Source organism: Lithobates pipiens, unplaced genomic scaffold (assembly GCF_037356315.1).
Source record: "Lithobates pipiens isolate NorthernLeopardFrog02 unplaced genomic scaffold, aLitPip1_a1.2 Scaffold_22, whole genome shotgun sequence".
NCBI lineage: Eukaryota > Metazoa > Chordata > Amphibia > Anura > Ranidae > Lithobates > Lithobates pipiens.
Genome location: NW_027507784.1, coordinates 4,420,755 through 4,445,817, shown reverse-complemented (window position 1 = coordinate 4,445,817; position 25,063 = coordinate 4,420,755). Strand labels below are relative to the sequence as shown.

Genomic DNA, 25,063 nt, shown 5'->3' with positions numbered 1-25,063 from the left:
CTGCAGAGTCCTGGGGAGATCACATATAGTGACTGCAGAGTCCTGGGGAGATCACATATAGTGACTGCAGAGTCCTGGGGAGATCACATATAGTGACTGCAGAGTCCTGGGGAGATCACATATAGTAAATGCAGAGTCCTGGAGAGATCACATATAGTGACTACAGAGTCCCGGGTTTAGCAACACTTTTGCCGCGTACACACGATCGGACTATCTGGCAGACTTAGTATGGTGGACCTAGTCCGGCAGAACACCCGCCGGACTTTCCGAATGACAGACCTGCCCACACACGACCGGACTTTTCCGACTTTTGCCCACACACTGAGGAAAGTATGTTCATTTTGAATGCAGCTCCAAGTAGACGGGACTAGCGAAGGAGGTCAATGTTGCCGCCTCCATGGGCGAGATTGACACCTCGCTGGCCCCGTCACCTGGTATGGACTTAAAGGGGAAGCCCTACACCGAAAAAACGGCGTGGGGGTTCCCCCCAAAGTCCATATCAGACCCTTATCCGAGCATGCAGCCTGGCTGGTCAGGAAAGGGGGTGGGGTCGAGTGAGCACCCCTTCCCCTGAGCCGTACCAGGCCGCATTCCCTCAACATGGGGGGTGCTTTGGCGAAGGGGGGGCTGTCCGGCTCCCCCACCCCAAAGCACCTTGTCCCCATGTTGATGAGAACAAGGGCCTCTTCCCGACAACCCTGGCCATTGGTTGTCAGGGTCTGCGGAATCCGGGAGTCCCCTTTAATAAGGGGGCCCCCAGATACCGGCCCCACACCCTATGTGAATGAGTATGGGATACAATGTACCCCTACCCATTCACCTGGTGAAAAACATGTAAATAAAACACAACACAAGGTTTTAAAATAATTTATTGCACAGCTCTGGGGTTCTTCTCGCCGGACTCCAACGCTCTTTTGCTAGTTCTTTTACTAGCGGAGGAGCCCGGCTTTCTTCTTTGTCGCTGTCCGGGGATCTTCTTCTGACTTCGGGGGTCTTGTCCCCCTCTTCTGGGGTCTTGCCCCCCTCTTCGGTTCTTCTTACCGGGCCTCCGCTTTCTTCCTTTAGCTCTTTTACTAGCGGTGGCCCGGTCTTCTGTCGCCGCTGCCTCTTCTTCCGACTTCACGGGTCTTCTCCCCCTCTTCAGTTCTTCTTGCCGGGCCTCCGCTCCTTCTTCCAGCTCTTTTACTGGCCCGGTCTTCTGTCGTCGCCTTCGTCACCGTCGCCGCTGTCATCACCACTGTCGCTGTCTCTTCTTCTCTTCTTCTTCCTTGAGATGTTGACTCGACGCTGTCTCTGGCCACAATGACAGGGACGTGTTGCGCGGCGACTTATATAGGGACAATGGGCGGGGTCACCGGGTGATGTCCCCGCCCCTTATGATGTCACAGTCCCAGCATCCTCTGCAGCATCGTCCATTCCAGGTGATGGGGCCAGCGACGTGTCAATCTCGCTGCCGAAGGCGGCGACATTGACCTCCTGTGCTAGTCCTGTCTACCTGGAGCCGCGTTCAAAATGAACGGACTTTTCTCCATGTGCGGGAAAGTCCGTTCATTTCAAAAGTCCAAAAGGCGGACTAGCACTGAGTCAAAACTACTTTCTAAGTTTGTCAGTCTTTTGGGGAAAAAAAGTCCACCGGAGCCCACACACGGGTGGATTGTCCGGCGGACTCTGGTCCGCCGGACCAAGTCCGCCGGCTAGTCTGATTGTGTGTACGTGGCAAATCCAGCTCTCCAGCTGACTTTTTAAAAAGAAAAAGGAGCAAAACATTTGCTGCTCGAATGCCTTCAGGTTTTGCAAAGGCGTCACAAACAACCCTGTATTTTGTCATATATATATATGTGTAGCACTGACCCCTGAAGAAGCTGCTGAATTTGTTTGGGCCTGCACTCTAGTAAAGAACCCCCACTGACTTGACTCAGTCTCCTTGACACAGCTGTGGTGCAATGTTGGTATGGAATGAATGGTGAGAGATAACCCCACAATATACAGTATAATGACAATATACCTTTGTTGTCACCTGGGTATCCAATGGCTCCACCTGCTGGAAAAAGAACAATACTCCACACCAAAGTGCTTAACCAAAAGTGTATTTTACTATGCTTACGAAAAGGCGGTAATTACAGTAGTTGTGCTGTCACGTCAACATAACGTAACAGTACAGTAAGTTTAGACAACAGATAAATTGAGCACAACTACAAGGGTGCTCCCCCTACATAAATTTTTAGTGCAAGGCCTTGCAATAACACACAGTCTTAGATGTTCTTTCTTCTGCTAGCTATAAGGGTCTGTAATAATGTGTAATCCAACAAGTAAGAGGGTGTGGGTTAATGTAAAAGGGATCCTGGAACTGTTCCTGTAGATACTCCAATGGTTATTGCCTCAGTTATGGCACAGTAATAAAATACAACGAGGAGTAGGCTTTAGGCATGCCTAATGTCAGTCTTTGTTAGATCCTCCCCGTGGGACTACAGGTCCCAGTAGCTTTGTATGGAAGTTTAACTGTATGCAAGTGTGTAATAAACTGTGGGCCACAGCCCGCTTACCAACTGGATCTGAAGAAGTGCAGCAGTTCCATTCCGGTGCACTGTGTCTTGCTTCTAGCCGGCTGGCTTCGTCACACCGCTCCATTCTGCAAGATGCACTGGGTCCCTCAGATAGCTCTGACAGGTGTCTCTGGATCATTAACGATCCGGTCACTCAGTCCCTCCAGCAATCAGGTAAATAACAGGGTGTGTATCTGCTGCGCTCCGTAGTGGCTGTAGGCTGTGCTCTCTGGAGACCTTCTCACAGGTCCTCACAGGCAGGCCATGCGTCCAGAAGAGACCTAAGATGGACGTGGGGTCCTTTTATAGCGTACCCAGCATGCATTTCAGTACAGAGTGATCATGGGTAGGTCACCTGGCATTCTGGGTAGATAGGTCATAGCCAAAAATTTAAATAACAGTCACTTCCTGTATCTTTCCAACACTACTCAGCAAAGAAAATAACTAAAGTCCATTTCCAGTTTTGGTCACTAGATGATGCCAAATACTAAGTTATAACATTGTCCATTGGTTTACATATTAAAGCATTAGTAGGCAAAAATATCAGTGCTACACATATATATTATATACAGTATCTCACAAAAGTAAGTACACCCATCACATTTGTGTAAATCTTTTCTTCCACTTGACCACCGGGCACTTAAACCCCTTCCTAACCAGACCAATTTTCAGCTTTTGGTGCTCTCAAACTTTGAATGACAATTACTCAGTCATTTAATATTGTACCGATCTGAAATGTTTGCCCTTTCTTTCACACAAATAGAACTTTATTTTGGTGGTATTTAATCACTGCTGGGTTTTTTATTTTTTGCGCTATAAATCAAAAAAGACAGAACATTTGGTAAAAAAAAAAAAAAATAATAATGATTTGTTTCTGTTAAAATTTATTGCAGAGTATTGGTGAGTATTGGCAGAGTATTGACGAGTATTGGCAGATTATTGACGAGTATTGATGAAGTATTGACGAGTACTGGCAGAGTACTGGCAGAGTATTGGCAGAGTATTGGCGAGTATTAGCAGAGTATTGCAGTATTGCAGTATTGGCAGAGTATTGGCAGAGTATTGCACAGTGTTGCAGAGTATGGGCAGAGTATTGTCACTGAGCAGCACTGTGGGCACTACATATCCAGCCCATAGTGCTGCTGCCATCTCTCCCCCTCTCCCCTCTCACTGTCCCATTCGGTACAGAGAGGGAGGGAGGAACCGGCGTCATGACGTGATGCCTGTTTGTTTACAAGTGATCGCTCTGTCATTTGACAGAGCAATTACGTGGTAAACGCCCGCTATCAGCTGCCATTTACCGTGATCCGTGATGATCCATGAGGTCACGGATGTTCCCGGGTGCGCGGGACCAAAATTCTGTGAGGACTTCCCACGGATGTCCACCCAGAATAAGCCAACTGCGCTTTAGCCGTCTTTTGGCTATGGACAAGTCGGCATGTGGTTAATGTCTAAACCGCTGGCAACAAAAGTGAGTACACCCCTAAGTGAAAATGTCCAAATTGGGCCTAAAGTGTCAATATTTTGTGTGGCCGCCATTATTTTCCAGCACTACCTTAACCCTCTTGGGCATGGAGGTCACCAGAGCTTCACAGGTCACCACTGGAGTCCTCTTCCCCTCAACCATGATGACATCACGGAGCTGGTGGATTTTAGAGACCTTTCACACCTCCACCTTCCGTCTGAGGATGTCCCACAGATGATCAATAGGGTTTAGGTCTGGAGACATGCTTGGCCAGTCCATCAGCTGTACCCTCAGCTTCTCTAGTAGGGATGAGCCGAACACCCCCCGGTTCAGTTCGCACCAGAACTTTCGAACGGACCCCAAATTCGTACGAAATTTAGAACCCCATTGAAGTCTATGGGGCTCGAACGTTCGAAATTAAAAGTGCTAATTTTAACGGCTAATATGCAAGATACTGTCCTAAAAAGGGTTTGGGGACCTGGCTCCTGCCCCAGGGGACATGGGTCAATGCCTAAAATGTTTTTAAAAATGGCCGTTTTGGCGGGAGCACTGATTTTAATGACGATTAAAGTGAAAAAAAAGTGAAATATTCCTTTAAATATGGTGCCTGGGGGGTGTCTGTAGTATGCCTGTGAAGTGCCACGTGTTTCCCGCCTTTAGAACAGTCCCTGCACAAAATGACATTAAACGGAAATAACACCATTTAAAACTGCTTGCGGTTTTAATGTTATATCTGGTTCCTGCAATATGGATAAAAATCATTGAGAAAAATGGCATGGGTAGCCCCCCTGCCCATTACCAGCCCCTTTGGGTCTTGTACGCATATTAAGGGGAACCCAGTACCCATATTAAAAAAAGGAAATGCGTGTGGCCCCCAGGCCCTATATACTCAGAACAGCAGTATACAGGCGGTGCAAACAAGACAGGGACTGTGTAGGTTTGTTGTGTTAAGTTGAATCTGTTTGTAATTTTCAACTGGTACATTTTTAAAGTGTAGCTCCAGTCAAAAAAAACTATTTTTAAGATTTTTGGAAAACATGGGGAAGGGTTATCACCCCTGTATAATTTGTTTTGTCGTCCATCTTTTTTCATCTCACTTGCTGTTGTCTCCTTCCGTTTGCAAGTAGGAGATGTTTGTAAATTGGATGTTTGAAAGTAGGGGCCTGCCCTATATGCTCTGCAGAAATGACGGAACAAGGTGTTGGTTTTGCCACAACATTGTAAGCCCTCAAAGTGACTCTTGGTGGGCGCTGGAGCGCCCTGCTGTGAACGATTATATCAAGAATTGTAATTACATGCCATTGTTGAACAGTGGTAGAAAAATTGACCTTTGGTGGTTGTGGTGCTGGTGCCACAACACTATAAGTCCTCACCGTTACTCTGGGTGGCACAGGAAGGGGCCCTCCTGTGAAATATTATATCAAGAAAAGGCAGCAGTTGAAGTGCGAGCAATTTAGCCAAGCTAGCATTCAACCGCTGGGCATGTGGATGGCTGGGAGTGAACTTCTTTCGCCGGTCCAGCAGCTGGGGCAGGGACATTTGCCTGCTATAATCGGACGTGGGTGTACCGCTAGCAGAGTGCCCGGAAGCACTTGGCTGTGACACACCTAATTCTACACCTTCATTCCTCTCAGAGCAGGTTTCAGAGAGGACTGAAGGTCTAGTGGGGTTGGAGATCCCAGCTGATGAGGAGCAAGGAGAGGTCCGCTTTGTTCTTTGGTGTGGGTCTTTGAGGAACGCTTGCCAACGAGCTGCATGGCAGGTCAACATATGTCTGGTCAAGCATGTGGTGCCCAAGCGGCTGATGTTTTGGCCACGCGAGATACGCTTGAGACAAATGTTGCAAATAGCAGCGGTGCGATCTGATGCACTCGTCTCAAAAAAGGCCCACACCAAAGAACTTTTAGAATAACGCGCAGAGGCAGCGCCCTGCACAGGCGGAGCTCTGCGGTGTGATTCAGTCAGTGTGCTGCCCCTAAGCTGGCCCCCAGAGGACATGGTGGGTCTAGGGAAGGAGTCACTGATGATGACATTGAGACGAGGGAAGATGATGTGTTGGCAGCTGCTTTGCTAGTAGCCTGAGACTGGGTGAGAGAGGATGAGGAGGATGAAGAGGGCTTGGTCATCCACTCTACTAAGTCATTGGCATGTTGCGGTTCAACATGTCCAGCTGCCGAAAAGAAGGACAAGCGTGTCCCATGGCCACGTGCTGATGACAATGCACCGCGTCCACGACCAGCACTGTTGTCTCTAGACACAGAGCCTGCTTGCCCTCTTTTATTGGCTCGCGCCTGTCTGGCCTTCCAGACATGGTAATGGCCTGAAGGGAGTTGGGTAAAACAGCAGTTGGGTAGTGTATATTGTGCTGGAGGCACACAACACCCACTAACTCCTGCAGATGCCTTTATTATAGAACACCAGAGATAAAGGGGTATACTGTACTAGAGGCACACAACACCCACTAAGCCCTGCAGATGGCTCTATTAGAGAACAGCAATAAAGGGTAGATACAGGTGTATATTGTGCTGGAGGCACACAACACCCACTAACTCCTGCAGATGCCTTTATTATAGAACACCAGAGATAAAGGGGTATATACAGATGTATACTGTGCTGTGCTGGAGGCACACACAACTTCCAATAACTCCTGCAAATAGAGAAGAGCTATGTAGGTGGATATAGCGGTGTGTTCTGGGTACAGAGCACGCAGACAGCACGCACAAGCTCCTAACACTACTGACTGCAAGCTCTATTATAAAAGATAGATCACTAGCTATATAGGTGAGGTAATTATAGCGGTGTATACTGCGGTCAGGGCACGCAGACAGCAACCACTACAGAAGAGCAAGATCGAAAATCGGCCGATAACGATCGGTGTATACTCTGTTGAAGGTACACAGAACACCCACTAACTGCTTCAGACGCCAACACACTACACAAGGCCGCTGCGCTGGCGGCCTTATATAGTGTGGGGCGTGTACTACACAGCCTGAGCTATGATTGGCCACAGGCATTCTGCCTGTGGCCAATCATGGCTCTCCTCGCTGTTGGCGCTGTGATTGGCCAAGCATGCGGGGTGACAGTGCATGCTTGGCCAATCATGAGCCAGCAATGCACTGCGATGACGCAGTGCATTGTGGGCCGTGAGCACCACATAAATTTGGCGCGAACGGCCCATAATGTTCGGAATTCGCAGAACGGGCGAACAGCCGATGTTCGAGTCGAACGTATGTTCGACTCAAACACGAAGCTCATCCCTATTCTCTAGCAAAGCAGGGGTCATCTTGGAGGTGTGTTTGGGGTGGTTATCATGTTGGAATACTGCCCTGCAGGCCAGTCTCTGAAGGGAGGGGGTCATGCTCTGCTTCAGTATGTCACAGTACATGTTGGCATTCATGGTTCCCTCAATGAACTGTAATTCCCCAGTGCCGGCAGCACTCATGCAGCCCCAGACCATGACACCCCCACCACCATGCCTGACTGTAGACAAGACACACTTGTCTTTGTCCTCCTCACCTGGTTGCCCCCACACACGCTTGTCACCATCTGACCCAAATACGTTTATCTTGGTCTCATCAGAGCACATGACATGATTCCAGTAATCCATCTCCTTAGTCTGCTTGTCTTCAGCAAACTGTTTGTGGACTTGTGCATCATCTTTAGAAGAGGCTTCCTTCTGGGACGACAGCCATGCAGACCAATTTGATGCAGTGTGCGGCATATGGTCTGAGCACTGACAGGCTGACCCCCCCCCCCCCCCACAACCTCTGCAGCAATGCTGGCAGCACTCATACGTCTGTAGCGCTAACATCCTTGTTTATTTGTGTGATTATGCATGCTTTGATGTGAGGTATATGGACATTACTGTGGTTTTGCACTAGAGCCATCTAGTGACCAAATATGGGTAACGCACCTGTTTATCATTACCTGAGAACAACCTACAGACTTGTACAGGAAGTGACTGTTGTTTGGATTCTGAAGGTTGACCTTGTTACCCAGGAGTCCGCGTGACCTATCCATGAACACTCTCTTACAAGTGCATGCTGGGTAGGGGATATAAGGGACAACAGCGGCCATTTTAGGCTGTTTGGGACCATGTTACCTGCCTGTGCAGATCTGTGGAGAGGTTTCCCAAGAGACAGCGGCCGACAGCCATCGCAAAGCGCCAGCCTGTTTGTTTTTGTGAGATGACCTAATGGAGCTTGAAAGACGGTAGTCGGATTGAGAAGGTCCAAAGACACTCAGCGGAGAATCAGAGAACCGGATCGATTCAGCGGAGCGATACAGAGCATCTGGCCCAGCTGACGGAAAGACAAGCTACAGTCACCGGACCAAAGTGATCATGCGGAACTTTGATCTGGTTGGTGAGCGGGTTACAGCCCACCGTTTGTTAACTTTTGCACGCAGTTAGACTCACATACAGGCCTCACTGGAATCTGCAGTTCGACAGAGGCGTAGCAGAGCCACTGACACTGAGCAGGCTTGAGGCCTATTTACTTTGGCGCCTCAGCACTTGTAAATAAGTTACTGGAGTTACACCAGGAGCATTTCAGCTTAATCCTCCACGAAATTTGGATTACAAATACAAAGGAGTGACTCTAGCTAGTGAAGAAAAGAAGACCCCGGATTAAAGTACTTTAAGTGAGGCCTCACGTATAGCCTTTAAAGCAGGGGAAGCTCCCAGGTTCATGTAAATATATTTACATGCATATGCTACTGTATATTGTGTTATATTGAAATATATTGTGCTGTCATCCTATGTTGGGATCACAGCACAATTACTGCAACCACCTGTCTAAATATTTTACAGTAAACAATATTCCAGTTGTGTGGTGTATTGTTTTTCCCCACCAAGTGGAGCCAGTGGATCCTGAGGGTACAATACAGGTACTTTGCGTTGTTTTATATTGTACTGTATTACATTGCACCGCAGCTGTGTCAAGGGGATTGAGTTAGTGGGGTTTCTAGGTAGAGTGCAGGCCCAATCAAAACCAGCAGCTCCTTCGGGGGTCAGTGCTACACATCTAATTCCCAAAGACAACCTCTGGAGATGACGCTGAGCACGTGCCCTCAACTTCTGTGGTGGACCATGGCGCAGCCTTTTCTGAGTGGAACCTGTCTTGTTATACCGCTGTATGGTCCTCGCCACCATGCTGCAGCTCAGTTTCAGGGTCTTGGCAATCTTCTTATAGCCTAGGCCATGAGGTGCCATGTTGAACTTCCAGTGACCAGTATGAGAAAGTGAGAGCGATAACAATAAATTTAACACACCTGTTCCCCATTCACACCTGAGACCTTGTAACATTAACGAGTCACATGACACCGGGGAGAGAAAATGGCTAATTGTGCCCAATGTGGACATTTTCACTTAGGGGTGTACTGACTATTGTTGCCAGCGGTTTAGACATTAATGGCTGTGTGTTGAGTTATTTTGAGGGGACAGGAAATTTACACTGTTATACAAGCTGTACACTCACTACTTTACATTGTAGACAAGTGTCATTTCTTCAGTGTTGTCACATGAAAAGAGAGAAGAAAAGGCTTACACCAATGTCACTGAGGGGTGTACTTACTTTTGTCAGATTCTGTCATTATTTAGTATAATATAGATAAATATATATTTTAATGGAAATAAATATATAAGGAAAATTATAGGAGTTATTCCTGATGGCTGTGCAAATGTTTAATACATGCACAATAGATAAACCAGCAAAAATAACTGCGATATATAACCTATAACCTAAAAGGACAGCAACTATGCTGTAAGATATATACCATCTCAATATGTAATAGCAAATAAAGTTGTGCTAATCCACAAAGGAAACATTTGTGAACAATGAAATAAAGTGAAAATATGACCAACCAATTAGTGAAAAAAACTATTTGTAAAAATAGAAGTCCCAGTAAGGAATATTATATGATCAAAGTTGAGTGTTATTCCTGGACGACGTCATCTGTGACTAAACGCGTTGCATGGAGCAACGTGCTGATTTCACTGCGCTTTATAGATCCCAGAAAGGACGAGCGTTTTTACAAGGGCCAGCCGGCTTGCGCTTTTCCCATGCGTGTCAATGCAAACTTGATCAAGGTTGAGTGCTATTCCAATTTAAACTCATCTTCATAGCCCAGACAGCATGGCCCCAGTACATTTATTGTAATATAAAAAGTTTAAAATAGCATTATATACAATACATCCGCATCCGTTTAGGTAGAAAAGGACACGTTTTGATGTTGTAATGCTGTAATCCACGCTTGTATGCTACATGTTTTACTGTTAGGCCGCGTACACACGGGCGGATTGTCTGACCAACTTAGTCCGCTGAAACACGGTTAAGCGGACTAAGTTGGGCAGACAATCCGCTCGTGTGTGGGCTTCAGCGGACTTTTTCAGCGGACAGTCTGACGGACTCAGTCTTTCGGAATTTCCGTAATTTTGTCCGTCCAAACTTGGTTTCAGCGGACAGTCCGCTCGTGTGTAGGCAAGTTGGACGGACTAAGTATGGCGCATGCTCAGAACGGATTTACACGGCCGAAGGTTGCATTGCAGTGTATTGGTTGTTTTTCTAGTCCCGTCGGACGTGCTGTACATGTCATCGCGCAAGCTTTCAGCGGACTGTCTGTTCATCGTGTGTGGTCAAGTCCGTTCATTAAAAAGTTGAACGGACTGTCTGTCGGATTGTCTGACGAACTTAGTTGGGCAGACAATCCGCCCATGTGTACGCGGCCTTAGGCTTCTTCAGGAAAGGCGTGGAATCTTATCTACGAAATAGAACATACATATCAGGTAAATTTTCTTACATTGTTCCAAACACACACACAAAAAAATGAAAGAAAAATATCATTTGATGTGTACTAATGGGTGCGCCCACCCACCTAGAAATGCTCCCAAATAAAAGTTTCCTACCTAATGGTGCTGAGGATCTGGGACCAGGTTATGGCCTGAACAAGAAGAAGACATGAGAACCTCTGGCCCTAAACATCCAAACATTTGATGATTGCCCATGAGAATCGCTGGCCCTAAGCATCCAACCAGTTGGTGATCACCCATGAGAACCGCTGGCCCTAAGCATCTAACCAGTTGGTGATTGCCCATGAGAACCGCTGGCCCTAAGCTTCCAAATAGTTGATGATTGCCCATGAGAATCGCTGGCCCTAAGCATCCAACCAGTTAGTGATCACCCATGAGAACCGCTGGCCCTAAGCATCCAACCAGTTGATGATTGTCCATGAGAACCGCTGGCCTTAAGCATCTAACCAGTTGATGATCGCCCATGAGAACCGCTGGCCCTAAGCATCCAACCAGTTGGTCATCGCCCATGAGAACCGCTGGCCCTAAGCATCCAACCAGTTGGTGATCACCCATGAGAACCGCTGGCCCTAAGCATCCAATCAGTTGATGATTGTCCGTGAGAACCACTGGCCTTAAGCATCTAACCAGTTGATGATCGCCCATGAGAACCGCTGGCCCTAAGCATCCAACCAGTTGGTGATTGCCCATGAGAACCACTGGCCCTAAGCATCCAACCAGTTGATGATCGCCCATGAGAACCGCTGGCCCTAAGCATCTAACCAGTTGGTGATTGCCCATGAGAACCGCTGGCCCTAAGCTTCCAAATAGTTGATGATTGCCCATGAGAATCGCTGGCCCTAAGCATCCAACCAGTTAGTGATCACCCATGAGAACCGCTGGCCCTAAGCATCCAACCAGTTGATGATTGTCCATGAGAACCGCTGGCCTTAAGCATCTAACCAGTTGATGATCGCCCATGAGAACCGCTGGCCCTAAGCATCCAACCAGTTGGTCATCGCCCATGAGAACCGCTGGCCCTAAGCATCCAACCAGTTGGTGATCACCCATGAGAACCGCTGGCCCTAAGCATCCAATCAGTTGATGATTGTCCGTGAGAACCACTGGCCTTAAGCATCTAACCAGTTGATGATCGCCCATGAGAACCGCTGGCCCTAAGCATCCAACCAGTTGGTGATTGCCCATGAGAACCACTGGCCCTAAGCATCCAACCAGTTGATGATCGCCCATGAGAACCGCTGGCCCTAAGCACCCAAATAGTTGATGATTGCCCATGAGAATCACTGGCCCTAAGCATCCAACCAGTTGATGATCGTCCATGAGAACTGCTGGCCCTAAGCATCCAACCAGTTGATGATCGCCCATGAGAACCGCTGGCCCTAAGCATCCAAATAGTTGATGATTGCCCATGAGAATCGCTGGCCCTAAGCAGCCAACCAGTTGATGATCGTCCATGAGAACCGCTGGCCCTAAGCATCCAACCAGTTAGTCATCGCCCATGAGAACCGCTGGCCCTAAGCATCCAACCAGTTGGTCATCGCCAATGAGAACCGCTGGCCCTAAGCATCCAAATAGTTGATGATTGCCCATGAGAACCGCTGGCCCTAAGCATCCAACCAGTTGGTGATCACCCATGAGAACCGCTGGCCCTAAGCATCCAACCAGTTGATGATTGTCCATGAGAACCGCTGGCCCTAAGCATCCAACCAGTTGGTGATCACCCATGAGAACCGCTGGCCCTAAGCATCCAACCAGTTGATGATTGTCCATGAGAACCGCTGGCCTTAAGCATCTAACCAGTTGATGATCGCCCATGAGAACCGCTGGCCCTAAGCTTTCAAATAGTTGATGATTGCCCATGAGAATCGCTGGCCCTAAGCATCTAACCAGTTGGTGATTGCCCATGAAAACCGCTGGCCCTAAGCATCCAAATAGTTGATGATTGCCCATGAGAATCGCTGGCCCTAACCATCCAACCAGTTGGTGATCACCCATGAGAACCGCTGGCCCTAAGCATCCAACCAGTTGATGATCGCCCATGAGAACCGCTGGCCCTAAGCATCCAACCAGTTGGTGATTGCCCATGAGAACCACTGGCCCTAAGCATCCAAATAGTTGATGATTGCCCATGAGAATCGCTGGCCCTAACCATCCAACCAGTTGGTGATCACCCATGAGAACCGCTGGCCCTAAGCATCCAACCAGTTGATGATCGCCCATGAGAACCGCTGGCCCTAAGCATCCAACCAGTTGGTGATTGCCCATGAGAACCACTGGCCCTAAGCATCCAACCAGTTGATGATCGCCCATGAGAACCGCTGGCCCTAAGCATCCAAATAGTTGATGATTGCCCATGAGAATCACTGGCCCTAAGCATCCAACCAGTTGATGATCGTCCATGAGAACTGCTGCCCTAAGCATCCAACCAGTTGATGACCGCCCATGAGAACCGCTGGCCCTAAGCATTCAAATAGTTGATGATCGTCCATGAGAACCGCTGGCCCTAAGCATCCAACCAGTTGGTCATCGCCCATGAGAACCGCTGGCCCTAAGCATCCAACCAGTTGGTCATCGCCCATGAGAACTGCTGGCCCTAAGCATCCAAATAGTTGATGATCGCCCATGAGAACCGCTGGCCCAAAGCATCCAACCAGTTGATCGCCCATGAGAACCGCTGGCCCTAAGCATCCAACCAGTTGATCGCCCATGAGAACCGCTGGCCCTAAGCATCCAACCAGTGGATGATCGTGATCATCCACTGGTTGGATGCTTAGGGCCAGCAGCTCACATGACTTCCTCTTGTTCAAGCCATAACCTGGTCCCAGATCCTCAGTACCATGAGGTAGGAACCTTGTATTTGGGAGCATACCCAGGTGGGTGGGAGTACCCACTTGTATACATCTAATTATATTTTTCTTTCATATATAATTTTTTTGATTTTTTTGTGTTGTGCTTTGAACAATATTTACCTGATATGTATGGTATATTTATTAAATAAGATTTCACGCTTTTCCTGAAGAGGCCTCATGGTGAAACATGTAGAATACAAGTGCGAATTACAGCATTACAACATTATAAAAGTAAACCCATAATAGAATATCTAAAAATCCACCTGTAAAACGTCACTGATGTTTTCTTTCATGTCTCTTTACATAAAAACCTCAAGCTGTTTAAGCATTTCAAAAATCTGTGGTCCCGGCCGAATGGCATTTTGTTGACGAGACACGTTCAGTGATAGCAGACAGAATGATATAATTAGTGTTTGAATTCTGGAAAAAAAATGCACAGATCCGTCTCATGATTGACTTTACATAAATGTGGTGAATTTAATTTCAATGCCAACATCTAAAGCACAGAACAACCCGTGTAATACAATCTCTGACTCATTTCCATTATACTGAAATAATTAACCAATTCAGAACTGGTAGCTTTAGGTCTCTTATTGACTATTATATACACTCAGTATTATGACTATTATATACACTCAGTACTATGACTAATATATACACTCAGCACTATGATTATTATATACACTCAGCACTATGATTATTATATACACTCAGCACTATGACTATTATATACACTCAGGACTATGACTATTATATACACTCAGTACTATGACTATTATATACACTCAGCACTATGACTATTATATACACTCAGCACTATGACTATTATATACACTCAGTACTATGACTATTATATACACTCAGTACTATGACTATTATATACACTCAGCACTATGACTATTGTATACACTCAGCACTATGACTATTATATACACTCAGCACTATGACTATTATATACACTCAGTACTATGACTATTATATGCACTCAGCACTATGACTATTATATACACTCAGCACTATGACTATTATATACACTCAGCACTATGACTATTATATACACTCAGCACTATGACTATTATATACACTCAGCACTATGACTATTATATACACTCAGTACTATGACTATTATATACACTCAGTACTATGACTATTATATACACTCAACACTATGACTATTATATACACTCAGTACTATGACTATTATATACACTCAGCACTATGACTATTATATACACTCAGCACTATGACTATTATATACACTCAGCACTATGACTATTATATACACTCAGCACTATGACTATTATATACACTCAGGACCAGGGATGAGCTTCGGGTTTGAGTCAAATTCATGTTTGACTCGAACATTGCCTGTTCGCCCGTTCGCCAAACAGCGAACAATTTGGGGTGTTCGCGGCAAATTCTAAAAGCCGTGGAACACCCTGTACAAGTCTATGGGAATAAATCTAAAGTGCTAATTTTAAAGGCTTATATGCAAGTTATTGTCATGAAAAGTATTTTGGGGACCCGGGTCTTGCCCCAGGGGACATGGATCAATGCAAAAAAAAGTTTTAAAAACTAACGTTTTTTCAGGAGCAGTGATTTTAATAATGATTAAAGTGAAATAATAAAAGTGTAATATTCCTTTAAATTTCGTACCTGGGGGGTGTCTGTAGTATTCCTGTGAAGGGGCGCATGTTTCCCGTGCTTAGAACTGTTCCTGCACAAAGTATCATTTATGCAGGAAAAAAAGTCATTTAAAATCACTTGCGGCTATAATGAATTGTCGGCTCCCGTAATACAGAGAAGTCATTGAAAGTCATTGATAAAAAATAAAATTAAAAAAAAGCATGGGGTTCCCCCCAAATTCAATTACCAGGCCCTTCAGGTCTGGTATGGATATTAAGGGGAACCCCACGTCAAATGTAAAAAAAAAATTATGTGGGGTTCCCCCCAAATATCCATACCAGACCCTTCGGGTCTGGTATGGATTTTAAGGGGAGCTCCATGCCAATTTTATTTTTAAAAATGGCGTGGAGTTCCCCCCAAAAATCCATACCAGGCCCTTTATCTGAGCACGCAACCTGGCAGGCCGCAGGAAAAGAGGGGGTGGACGAGAGAGCACCCCCCCTCCTGAACCGTACCAGGCCACATGCCCTCCAAATTGGGTGGGTGCTTTAGGGGTAGTCCCCCAAAGCACCTTGTCCTCATGTCGATGGGGACAAGGGCCTCATCCCCACAACCCTTGCCCAGTGGTTGTGGAGGTCTGCGGGTGGGAGGCTAATCGGAATTTGGAAGCCGACTTCCACTGTTGGGATAAGTCCTTTCACAGACACTGTTGGGATAAGTCTTTTATTTAAAAAAAAAAAATTAAAAAAATTCCAGCGGTGGTAATCCACTCTCGGTATCCTGCGATGGGTGATCATCTCTCCGGGGTCCAGTGATGGATGATCTCCCCTCTCCAGGTCCAGGGTCCAACAATGATGTCCAGCTCAGCGTATCCTGTCTCCACCGGAGACACCGTGGGAATCCCGCCAGCCAGACAGGTCTCTTAGCTGAGGACACTCTGAGGAAACCTGCGTTACATCAGAGGGAGGGCGGGGTCACCCGCATGTCACTGGGGAAGCCCTGGTTTCCCCCTTGCATCAGAGGGGGACTGGGTCACGTGATGGGTGGCCTCATCCTCAGCTAAGGGTCCTGTCTGTCTGGCAGGATTCCCACGGTGTCTCCGGTGGAGACAGGATGCGCTGAGCTGGACATCGTTGTTGGACCCTGGAGAGGAGAGATCATCCATCGCTGGACCTTGGAGAGGATATCACCCATCGCAGGATACTGAGAGTGGATTACCACCACTGGAATATTTTTTTTATTTTTTTTATTTTTAATAAAGGACTTATCCCAACAATGTCTGTGTGTTTTTTTACAATTTTTTTTATACTTTCTTTGTGAAATGGTAGGGGTACAATGTACTCCTTACCAATTCACATGGGGGGTGGGATCTGGGGGTCCCCTTTGTTAAAGGAGTCTTCCAGATTTTGATAAGCCCCCATCGCCCGCAGACCCCCACAACCACCGGGCAAGGGTTGTGGGGATGAGGCCCTTGTCCCCATCTACATGGAGACATGGTGCTTTGAGGGGTCACAGACCCCGACAGCATCCTCCCCATGTTGAGGGCATGTGGCCTAGTACGGTTCGGGGGGGTGCTCTCTCATCCCCCCCTTTTCCTGCTGCCTGCCAGGTTGCGTGCTTGGATAAAGGGTCTGGTATGGTTCTCCCTAAAATACATACCAGACCCTTCTCATGGATATTGGGGGGAACCCCAGGTCATTTTTTTTTTATTTGACACAGTGTTCCCGTTAATATCCATACCAGACCTAAAGGGCCTGGTAATTGAATTTTTAATCAATGACTTTCAATGACTGTTTTCTGTACTGCCGGGAGCCGACAATTTATAGCCGCAAGTGATTTTAAATGACTTTTTTTTTCCTTAGAAATGTTATTTTGCTCTCGGACTGTCCTAAACACGGGAAACATGCGCCTCTTCACAGGCATACTATACACACCCCCCAGGTACGAAATTTAAAGGAATATTTCACTTTTATCATTTCACTTTAAGCATTATTAAAATCACTGCTCCCGAAAAAAAGTCAGTTTTTAAAAACATTTTTTTGCATTGATACATGTCCCCAAACATTTTCTAGGACATAACTCGCATATTAGCCTTTAAAATTAGCAATTTAGATTTCTCCCATAGACTTGTACAGGGTGTTCCGCGGCTTTTCGAATTTGCCGTGAACACTGCAAATTATTCGCTGTTCGGCGAACGGGCGAACAGGCAATGTTCAAGTCGAACATGAGTTAGACTCGAACTCGAAGCTCATCCCTAGTCCTGAGCTACTAGCCAGGCCTCAAGGGTTACTCGCCACCGGTTGCCCCACTCAACCCCTAGCCTGGCCCGCAACTAATTCAACCCCTAAACACGCCCTCATAAATTATCTCATGAAATTACCCTTAAATGTTTAAGCAACTTTATCCATGCCCATCAATGCAGCCTCGCCCATGTCCACCAATGCAGCCTTCTCGTGTCCAGCAATGTAGCCTTCCCATGTCCACCAATGTAGCCTTCCCATGTCCACCAATGCAGCCTCACCTGTATCCATCAATGCAGCCTCGCCTATGTCCACCAATGCAGCCTTCTCGTGTCCAGCAATGTAGCCTTCCCATGTCCACCAATGCAGCCTTACCCGTGTCCACCAATGCAGCATCACCTGTGTCCACCAATGCAGCCTCACCCATGTCCACCAATGCAGCCTCACCCATGTGCATCAATGCAGTCTCACCCATGTCCACCAATGCGGCTTCACCTGTGTTCACCAATGCAGCCTCACCCATGTCCACCAATGTAGCCTCACCCATGTGCATCAATGCAGCCTCACCCGTGTCCACCAATGCAGCCTCACCCATTTCCACCAATGCAGCCTGCCCGTGTTCATCGTGCTGCTTACCTGTGTCCATCATGCAGGGAAGCAGAGGAGAAGGGCATTGCTGGCCGGATGATAAGAACGCCTAGGGACATTACTGGAACAGTTTTGATTTCAATTGCTGTGTGTTTCCGCCACTTGGCGCCCCATAGAGCCCCGCCCCCTGGCCTGGGAACTTTGATACACATCACTCATCCCAGGTTGGATGGGTGATCTGTCTATCTAATTCCCTGAGGCGGGGCTGTGTGTGACAGCGAGTGCAGGGAACACTCTGCTATTGAAATGAAAACCGCTATTGATGTCCCTTGTGCTCTGAATCATCCAGCCGGCTCTCTCCTCTCTCTTCCCCTCCGCAAGTGCTGGGAAAAGGGCTCCCATACAACCCGCCGGCTGGCAGTGCATGCCCCCCCTCACTTCCAGGCAGCCCTTCCTCGCCAGCCCACATTTTGCGAGTGAATTTTGAGGGCTGGTGAGGAAGGGCTGCCTGGAAGTGAGGGGAGTGAGCACTGTGTCATTTTTGAGGGCTGTATTATGTATATACTGTATTTACACTATCTTACCGAAAGTATTGGGACGCCTGCCTTTACACGCACATGAACTTTAATGGCATCCCAGTCTTAGTCCATAGAGTTCATTATTGAGTTAGCCCGCCCTTTGCAGCTTCAACTCTTCTGGGAAGGCTGTTTACAAGGTTTAGGAGGGTGTTTATGGGAATGTTTGACCATTCTTCCAGAAGAGCATTTGTGAGGTCAGGCACTGGACACTAGAGAAGGGGAGGCCTGTTCTGGCAATCCAATGGATGTGTCTGGGTTTGGTGGTTGCCAGGAGAATGGCACCTGCCTAATTGCATTGTGCCAAGTGTAAAGTTTGATAGAGGGGGGATTATGGTGTGGGGTTGTTTTTTCACGGGCTGGGCTTGGCCCCTAATTTCCAATGAAGGGAACTCTTTAGGTGTCAGCATACCAAGACATTTTGGACAATTTCATGCTCCCAACCTTAGAAAGAGGGGCTGTGGGCGTGGTATACTTGGACAGAGGGGTGGCTGTGGACATGGTATACTTGGACAGAGGGGTGGCTGTGGACGTGGTATACTTGGACAGAGGGGTGGCTGTGGACATGGTATACTTGGACAGAGGGGTGGCTGTGGACGTGGTATACTTGGACAGAGGGGTGGCTGTGGACATGGTATGCTCAGACAGAGGGGTGGCTGTGGACATGGTATGCTCAGACAGAGGGGTGGCTGTGGACGTGGCATACCTGTATTTTGAAAAATCGTTTGACACAGTTCCCCACACACGGCTCATGTGTAAGGTCTACAGGTTTGGAAACATCAGTTTGTAGATGGATAGAAAACTGGCTAAAAGACATAATTCAGAGAGTCCTTTTTAATGATTCTTACTCTGAATGGTCTAAGATTATCAGTGATGTACCCCAAGGTTCAGTGTTATCACTGGGGTACCCCAAGATATATTATTAGGACCTTATGTGGCAGATGAGGTTTAATGTTGATAAATGTGAAGTTATGCACTTGGGGGCTAAAAATATGCACTTTACATACTAGGGGGGAGTACATCTGGGACAGTCAGTGGTGGAGAAGGATCTGGGTGTTCTGGTTGATCATAAGCTTAATAATAGCATGCAATGCCAAGCTACAAGAGATATCATTTTGACCATGTGCAAATCATTAGTAAAAACTGAACTGGAATATGCAGTTCAGTTTTGGGCTCCAGTTCTCAAAAAGGATATCGGGGAACTGGAGAAAGTGCAGAGAAGGCCTAACATTGCAAATAATGAAATATGTGAATGCACCATATGCTGGTGTAGAACCCTTCTAATTTAGGTGCTAGGATGTAAATAGTTAGACAAGTGTAATTTTCTGTTCCGCATAATGGTGGGGCTAGAGGCAAATCTATCTTCAGCAGGTCTGCTTAACAGAATACTGCAATGCATTAGTTAGGGCGGCTCCTGTCTTCTAGTGCTGTTAAAGTTCCGCTTGGACTTCTCCTTCTAGAAACTAGTAGAGCTTTGTGGAACACGGGCAAATAGGCAGCTTGAGTATGTAACAGTCCCATAAAGACATGGATGAGATAGTTTGGGGTGGAAGAACTTGACTGGCCTGCACCTCAACCCGATAGAACACCTTTGGGATGAATTAGAGCACAGATTGGGAGCCAGATCTTATCATCCAACATCAGTGCCTGACCCCACAAATGTGCTTCTGGAAGAATGGTCAAACATTCCCATAGACACCCTCCTAAACCTTGTGGGCGGCCTTCCCAGAAGAGTTGAAGCTGTTATAGCTGTAAAGGGTGGGCCAACTAAATATTGAACCCTACAGACTAAGACTGGGATGCTATTAAAGTTTATGTGTGTGTAAAGACAGGCGTCCCAATACTTTTGTTAATATAGTGTATATGTGCCTTCCATATAGTCAGTAGCCAGGACTGCTGAAGCGAATGTGTTATATGATCTGTGGACATAGATCGGGTCATTAGAGGCTGTTCTTCATCAGTTGGGGTACCCCCAGGGATCTCTAGACTTAGCACTAAGGAGGAGGAACATTGATAACACCACAACAGTTTGAACAGTTCAATAAAATTGTTTATTCAACATAGAAAACCCAATGTGTTTCTGGGGCTCAACAATCCTCTTTGTCGGGGGCTTGTGTTTTGGTAATAAGTGCATCAGAGTTCTGGACTAAGGTTGTAAGAAGGAGAACAAATTTCCCAGTCAATGACCGGATACCCAACTTCACTTTAAGCATTATTAAAATCACTGCTCCCGAAAAAACTTTTTTTGCATTGATACATGTCCCCTGGGGCAGGACCCGGGTCCCCAAACACTTACACTATAGGACAATAAATTGCATATTAGCCTTTAAAATGAGCACTTTAGATTTTGAACATTCGAGTCCCATAGACTTTAATAAGGTTCCAAAGTTCACACAAAGTTTTGGTCTGTTTTCTGGTTCTGGTGGTTCTGGGGGGGGGGGGGTGTTCGGCTCATCCTTAGAGCCCCCACATGATCGGAATTTCTGACAACACAATCCGATCGCAAATCTTCTGTTGGAAAGTCCGACCATATGTACGGGGCATAACATTGTGAATAATGAAATATGTGAATGCACCATATGCTGGTGTAGCACCCTTCTAGTTTAGGTGCTAGGATGTAAACAGTTAGAGTGTAATTTGCTCTTCCGCCTAACGGTGGGGCTAGAGGCAAATCTATCTTCAGCCTATCTGATTAACAGAATCCTGCAATGCATTAGTTAGGGCTGCACCTGTGTTCTGGTGCAGTGCAAACTCACTTGACCTTCTCCTTCTAGAAACTAGTAGAGCTTTCTGGAACACAGGTGTAAGTTAGGTAAATAGGCAGCTTGAGTATGTATCAGTCGCATAAATACATGGATGAGTGAGTTTGGGGTGGATGAACTTGACTGGCCTGCACAGATTCCTGACCTCAACCCGATAGATTACCTTTGGGATGAATTAGAGCACAGACTGCGAGACGGGCCTTCTCATGCAACATCAGTGCCTGACCTCACAAATGCACTTCTGGAAGAATGGTGAAACATTCCCATAGACACACTTCTAAACCTTATGGACGGTCTTCCCAGAAGAGTTGAAGCTGTTATAGCTGCAAACGGTGGGCCAACTCAATATTGAACCCTACGGACTAAGACTAGGTTGCCATTAAAATTCATGTGTGTAAAGGCAGGCGTATCAATACTTTTGTTAATATAGTGTATATGTGCCTTGCATATTGCCAGTAGCCAGGACTGCTGAAGCGAATGTGTTATATGATCTGTGGACATAGATCGGGTCATTAGAGGCTGTTCTTCATCAGTTGGGGTACCCCCAGGGATCTCTAGACTTAGCACTAAGGAGGAGGAACATTGAGAACACCACAACAGTTTGAACAGTTCAATAAAATTGTTTATTCAACATAGAAAACCCAATGTGTTTCTGGGGCTCAACAATCCCCCCTTTGTCGGGGCTTGTGTTATGGTAATAAGTGTATCGGCGTTCTGGACTAGGGTTGTAAGAAGGAGAACAAACTTCCCAGTCAATGGCCGGATACCCAACTAAGAGACATTTCATCTGGAAGTTTTATCTCCTTCTTACAACCCTAGTCCAGAATCCCGATACACTTACTACTAATAATATGTTCCCGAAACACGTTGGCATTTCCGGGTCACATAAACATATTTACTAGAATATTCAAACTCTTGTGGCACTCTCGTTACTCTCACACCTTACTGATTCATTTAATAGAATAGAAAAAAAAAAAATGGAAAAGATGGCAATCACTGATCCCTCAGAAGTCACGGTCCAGATTTTTAATGTGTTCAACTCAATCCCCTCAATAGATCCCCCCGGTTAGAAAATGTTTGGAGGCCTCTGAAAAAAAAAAATGGCCAAAAAAGTGTGTATGTGTGATGTTTGGTAGATAATTGAACTATGAAAACCCATATAACTAGAAAGACATTTCAGGAGAACATTGAACAATGAAGGCACTAGATGAAGACTCGATCTCCAGATACTGAAACATTGTAGATTTTGAACAGCAGAAATATCGGTAACACCGTGGGGTTGATTTACTAAAACTGGAGAGTGTAAAATCTGGGGCAGCCAATCAGCTTCTAACTTCAATTCTTTAGCTAAGCTTTGACAAAAAAACAAAAACAAAGCTGGTTTCTGTGCAGAACTGCACCACATTTTGCACTCTCCAGTTTCCGTAAATCCACCTCATTGTCTGGTAAATTTCCAAAGAGATGGAACAGAACCAACAAGGCAGGACCAGTCATAAACACACACTCACACAAATATTGTAAACATGTTGGGGGATATAACCCTTTTACACTCCATCTGACACTCTAAGATGATCCCTACCACACACATTTCTATTCAAAGAGGTTATTGTTAATATTTAGACATTAAGGTTAAGGGACCTCTACATGTTAAGTCTCTGTGTTCCTCCTGCATTTTCTCCAGAAACTTCTCAGAATGATCCTTCTCAGCTTGTTGCTGGCCTGGAAGATGATGGCGGCCTCCACCGATGGAGATAATAATTGTAAGACCAAACTGACTCTTAACAGTGATGAATTTTGAAGAAACAGAAGCAATCGAGACATGCAGAAGAATGTGAAGATGAGAAGTAAGAAGAAGATTGTCCTCAGTGCAGTGACATGAGCCTGAAGATTTGGACGTGTTGATCCAGAGTCGTTATTCTTCACCCTCCAGACGTGTCTGAGCAGAAAGGAGGAAGTGAGGACCAGGCACAGAAGACTAAGGCAGAATGGAAGGATGACGCCTAGGGAGTTTGCAGGCACAAAATAGGAAAACAATTTACGGAACCCAATAACAGAGGCTCCTGTACTGTTCTTAGAAGACTGGAGAGGACTTTTTTCATAAACAATCCAGAAGCCCGGGACACTCACAATGAACACCCCAAGTGATGTCAGGAATAGAAGGTGACTCAGGAAATTGGACACAATTCTCTTTATCCAGATGAAGAACCCATAGCTGAGATTGGTGATGGTGGTACAGTAATGAGCCGAGAGCCAGAAGGTCAACCAGAAATTGTAGTAGGTTAGGAAGTAACCTGATGTATTTATAAACACAAATACTAGTCTAATATAAAAGATTTCCTGAGAAAAGACAAGGAACATTCCCTGTAGACTCATCACACACTGGAGGAGAAGATTCACAATTCCCTTAGCCAGAAAGATCACATCGGTGGGACTCAACTTCCCTTTCTTTCTGATGATGTCCAGGTTACCCATCACAATACAAGTGTTAGAAGGGATTGCCAAGCCGAGTCCCAAGACTGAAGAGACTAAAATGGATAAGAAGTACAGAGACATCATGTTGAGGTTTGGTGTGATCTCCGGACAGAGATGACGGGACACGTCCAGTGATAGCAGACAGAATGATATATTTAGAGTTGGAATTATGGAAAAAGTCTTCAGAGATCCGTCTCATGATTGACTTTGCATAAATGTGGTGAGTTTTATTTTAATGCCGACATCTAAAGCACGGAGCAACCCATGCAAACGATTTCTTAAAATTTTCCATTATACCATCGTACTTCACCCCTTCAGGACTGGAGGCTGCTTGTCTCTTCTTAACCATCACATACCCTCAGCATTATGACTATTATAACTATATCAATGAGGGACAGATGCATTCTATTGGTGAGATTATCTAATATCTAAATATCCAAATCATCATTTTTTATTTTAGTAATTGTATTTATGAGTTATTTTAAAACAAATTTAAAGTGTTACTAAACCCACAACAGTAAAATCAGTCTGTTGCCCAGTAAAGCATACTTGTTATACTCACTGTGGAACCTAAGGGGTTAATCCTCCTCATTGTGTAAAAAGACTGTTTGATCCTGTCTTCTCTGACCGGGTGAGGAGTACAAAGACAAGTGTGTTTTGCCTACAGTCAAGCATGGTGGTGGGAGTGTCATGGTCTGGGGCTGCATGAGTGTTGCCGGCACTGGGGGCTACAGATCATTGAGGGGACCATGAATGCCAACATGTACTGTGACATACTGAAGCAGAGCTTGATCCCCTCTCTTCAGAGACTGGGCCGCAGGGCAGTATTCCAACATGATAACCACCCCAAACACACCTCCAAGACCACCACTGCCTTGCCAAAGAAGCTGAGGGTAAAGGTGATGGACTGGCCAAGCATGTCTCCAGACCTAAACCCTATTGATCATCTGTGGGGGATCCTCAAATGGAAGGTGGAGGAGCGCAAGGTTTCTAACATCCACCAGCTCTGTGATGTCATCATGGAGGAGGGGAAGAGGACTCCAGTGACAACCTGTGACGCTCTGGTGACTTCCATGCCCAAGAGGGTTAAGGCAGTGCTGGAAAATAATGGTGGACACACAAAATATTGACACTT

The 25,063-nt window shown here is 46.2% G+C and overlaps 1 protein-coding gene across 1 annotated transcript; it reads right to left on the bottom strand.

The window, feature by feature from the left end:
- Positions 1-23,103: 23,103 nt before the first annotated feature.
- LOC143925256 (taste receptor type 2 member 40-like) lies at positions 23,104-24,012 on the bottom strand. Its single transcript, XM_077449847.1, has one exon. The coding sequence runs from the start codon at positions 24,010-24,012 to the stop codon at positions 23,104-23,106; it is 909 nt and encodes a 302-aa protein (XP_077305973.1).
- Between the last annotated feature and the right edge of the window lie 1,051 nt (positions 24,013-25,063).

Coding starts and splice junctions, on each gene's coding strand:
- LOC143925256 (XM_077449847.1), bottom strand. CDS start 24,012: ATGATGTCTCTGTACTTCTTATCCATTTTAGTCTCTTCAGTCTTGGGA.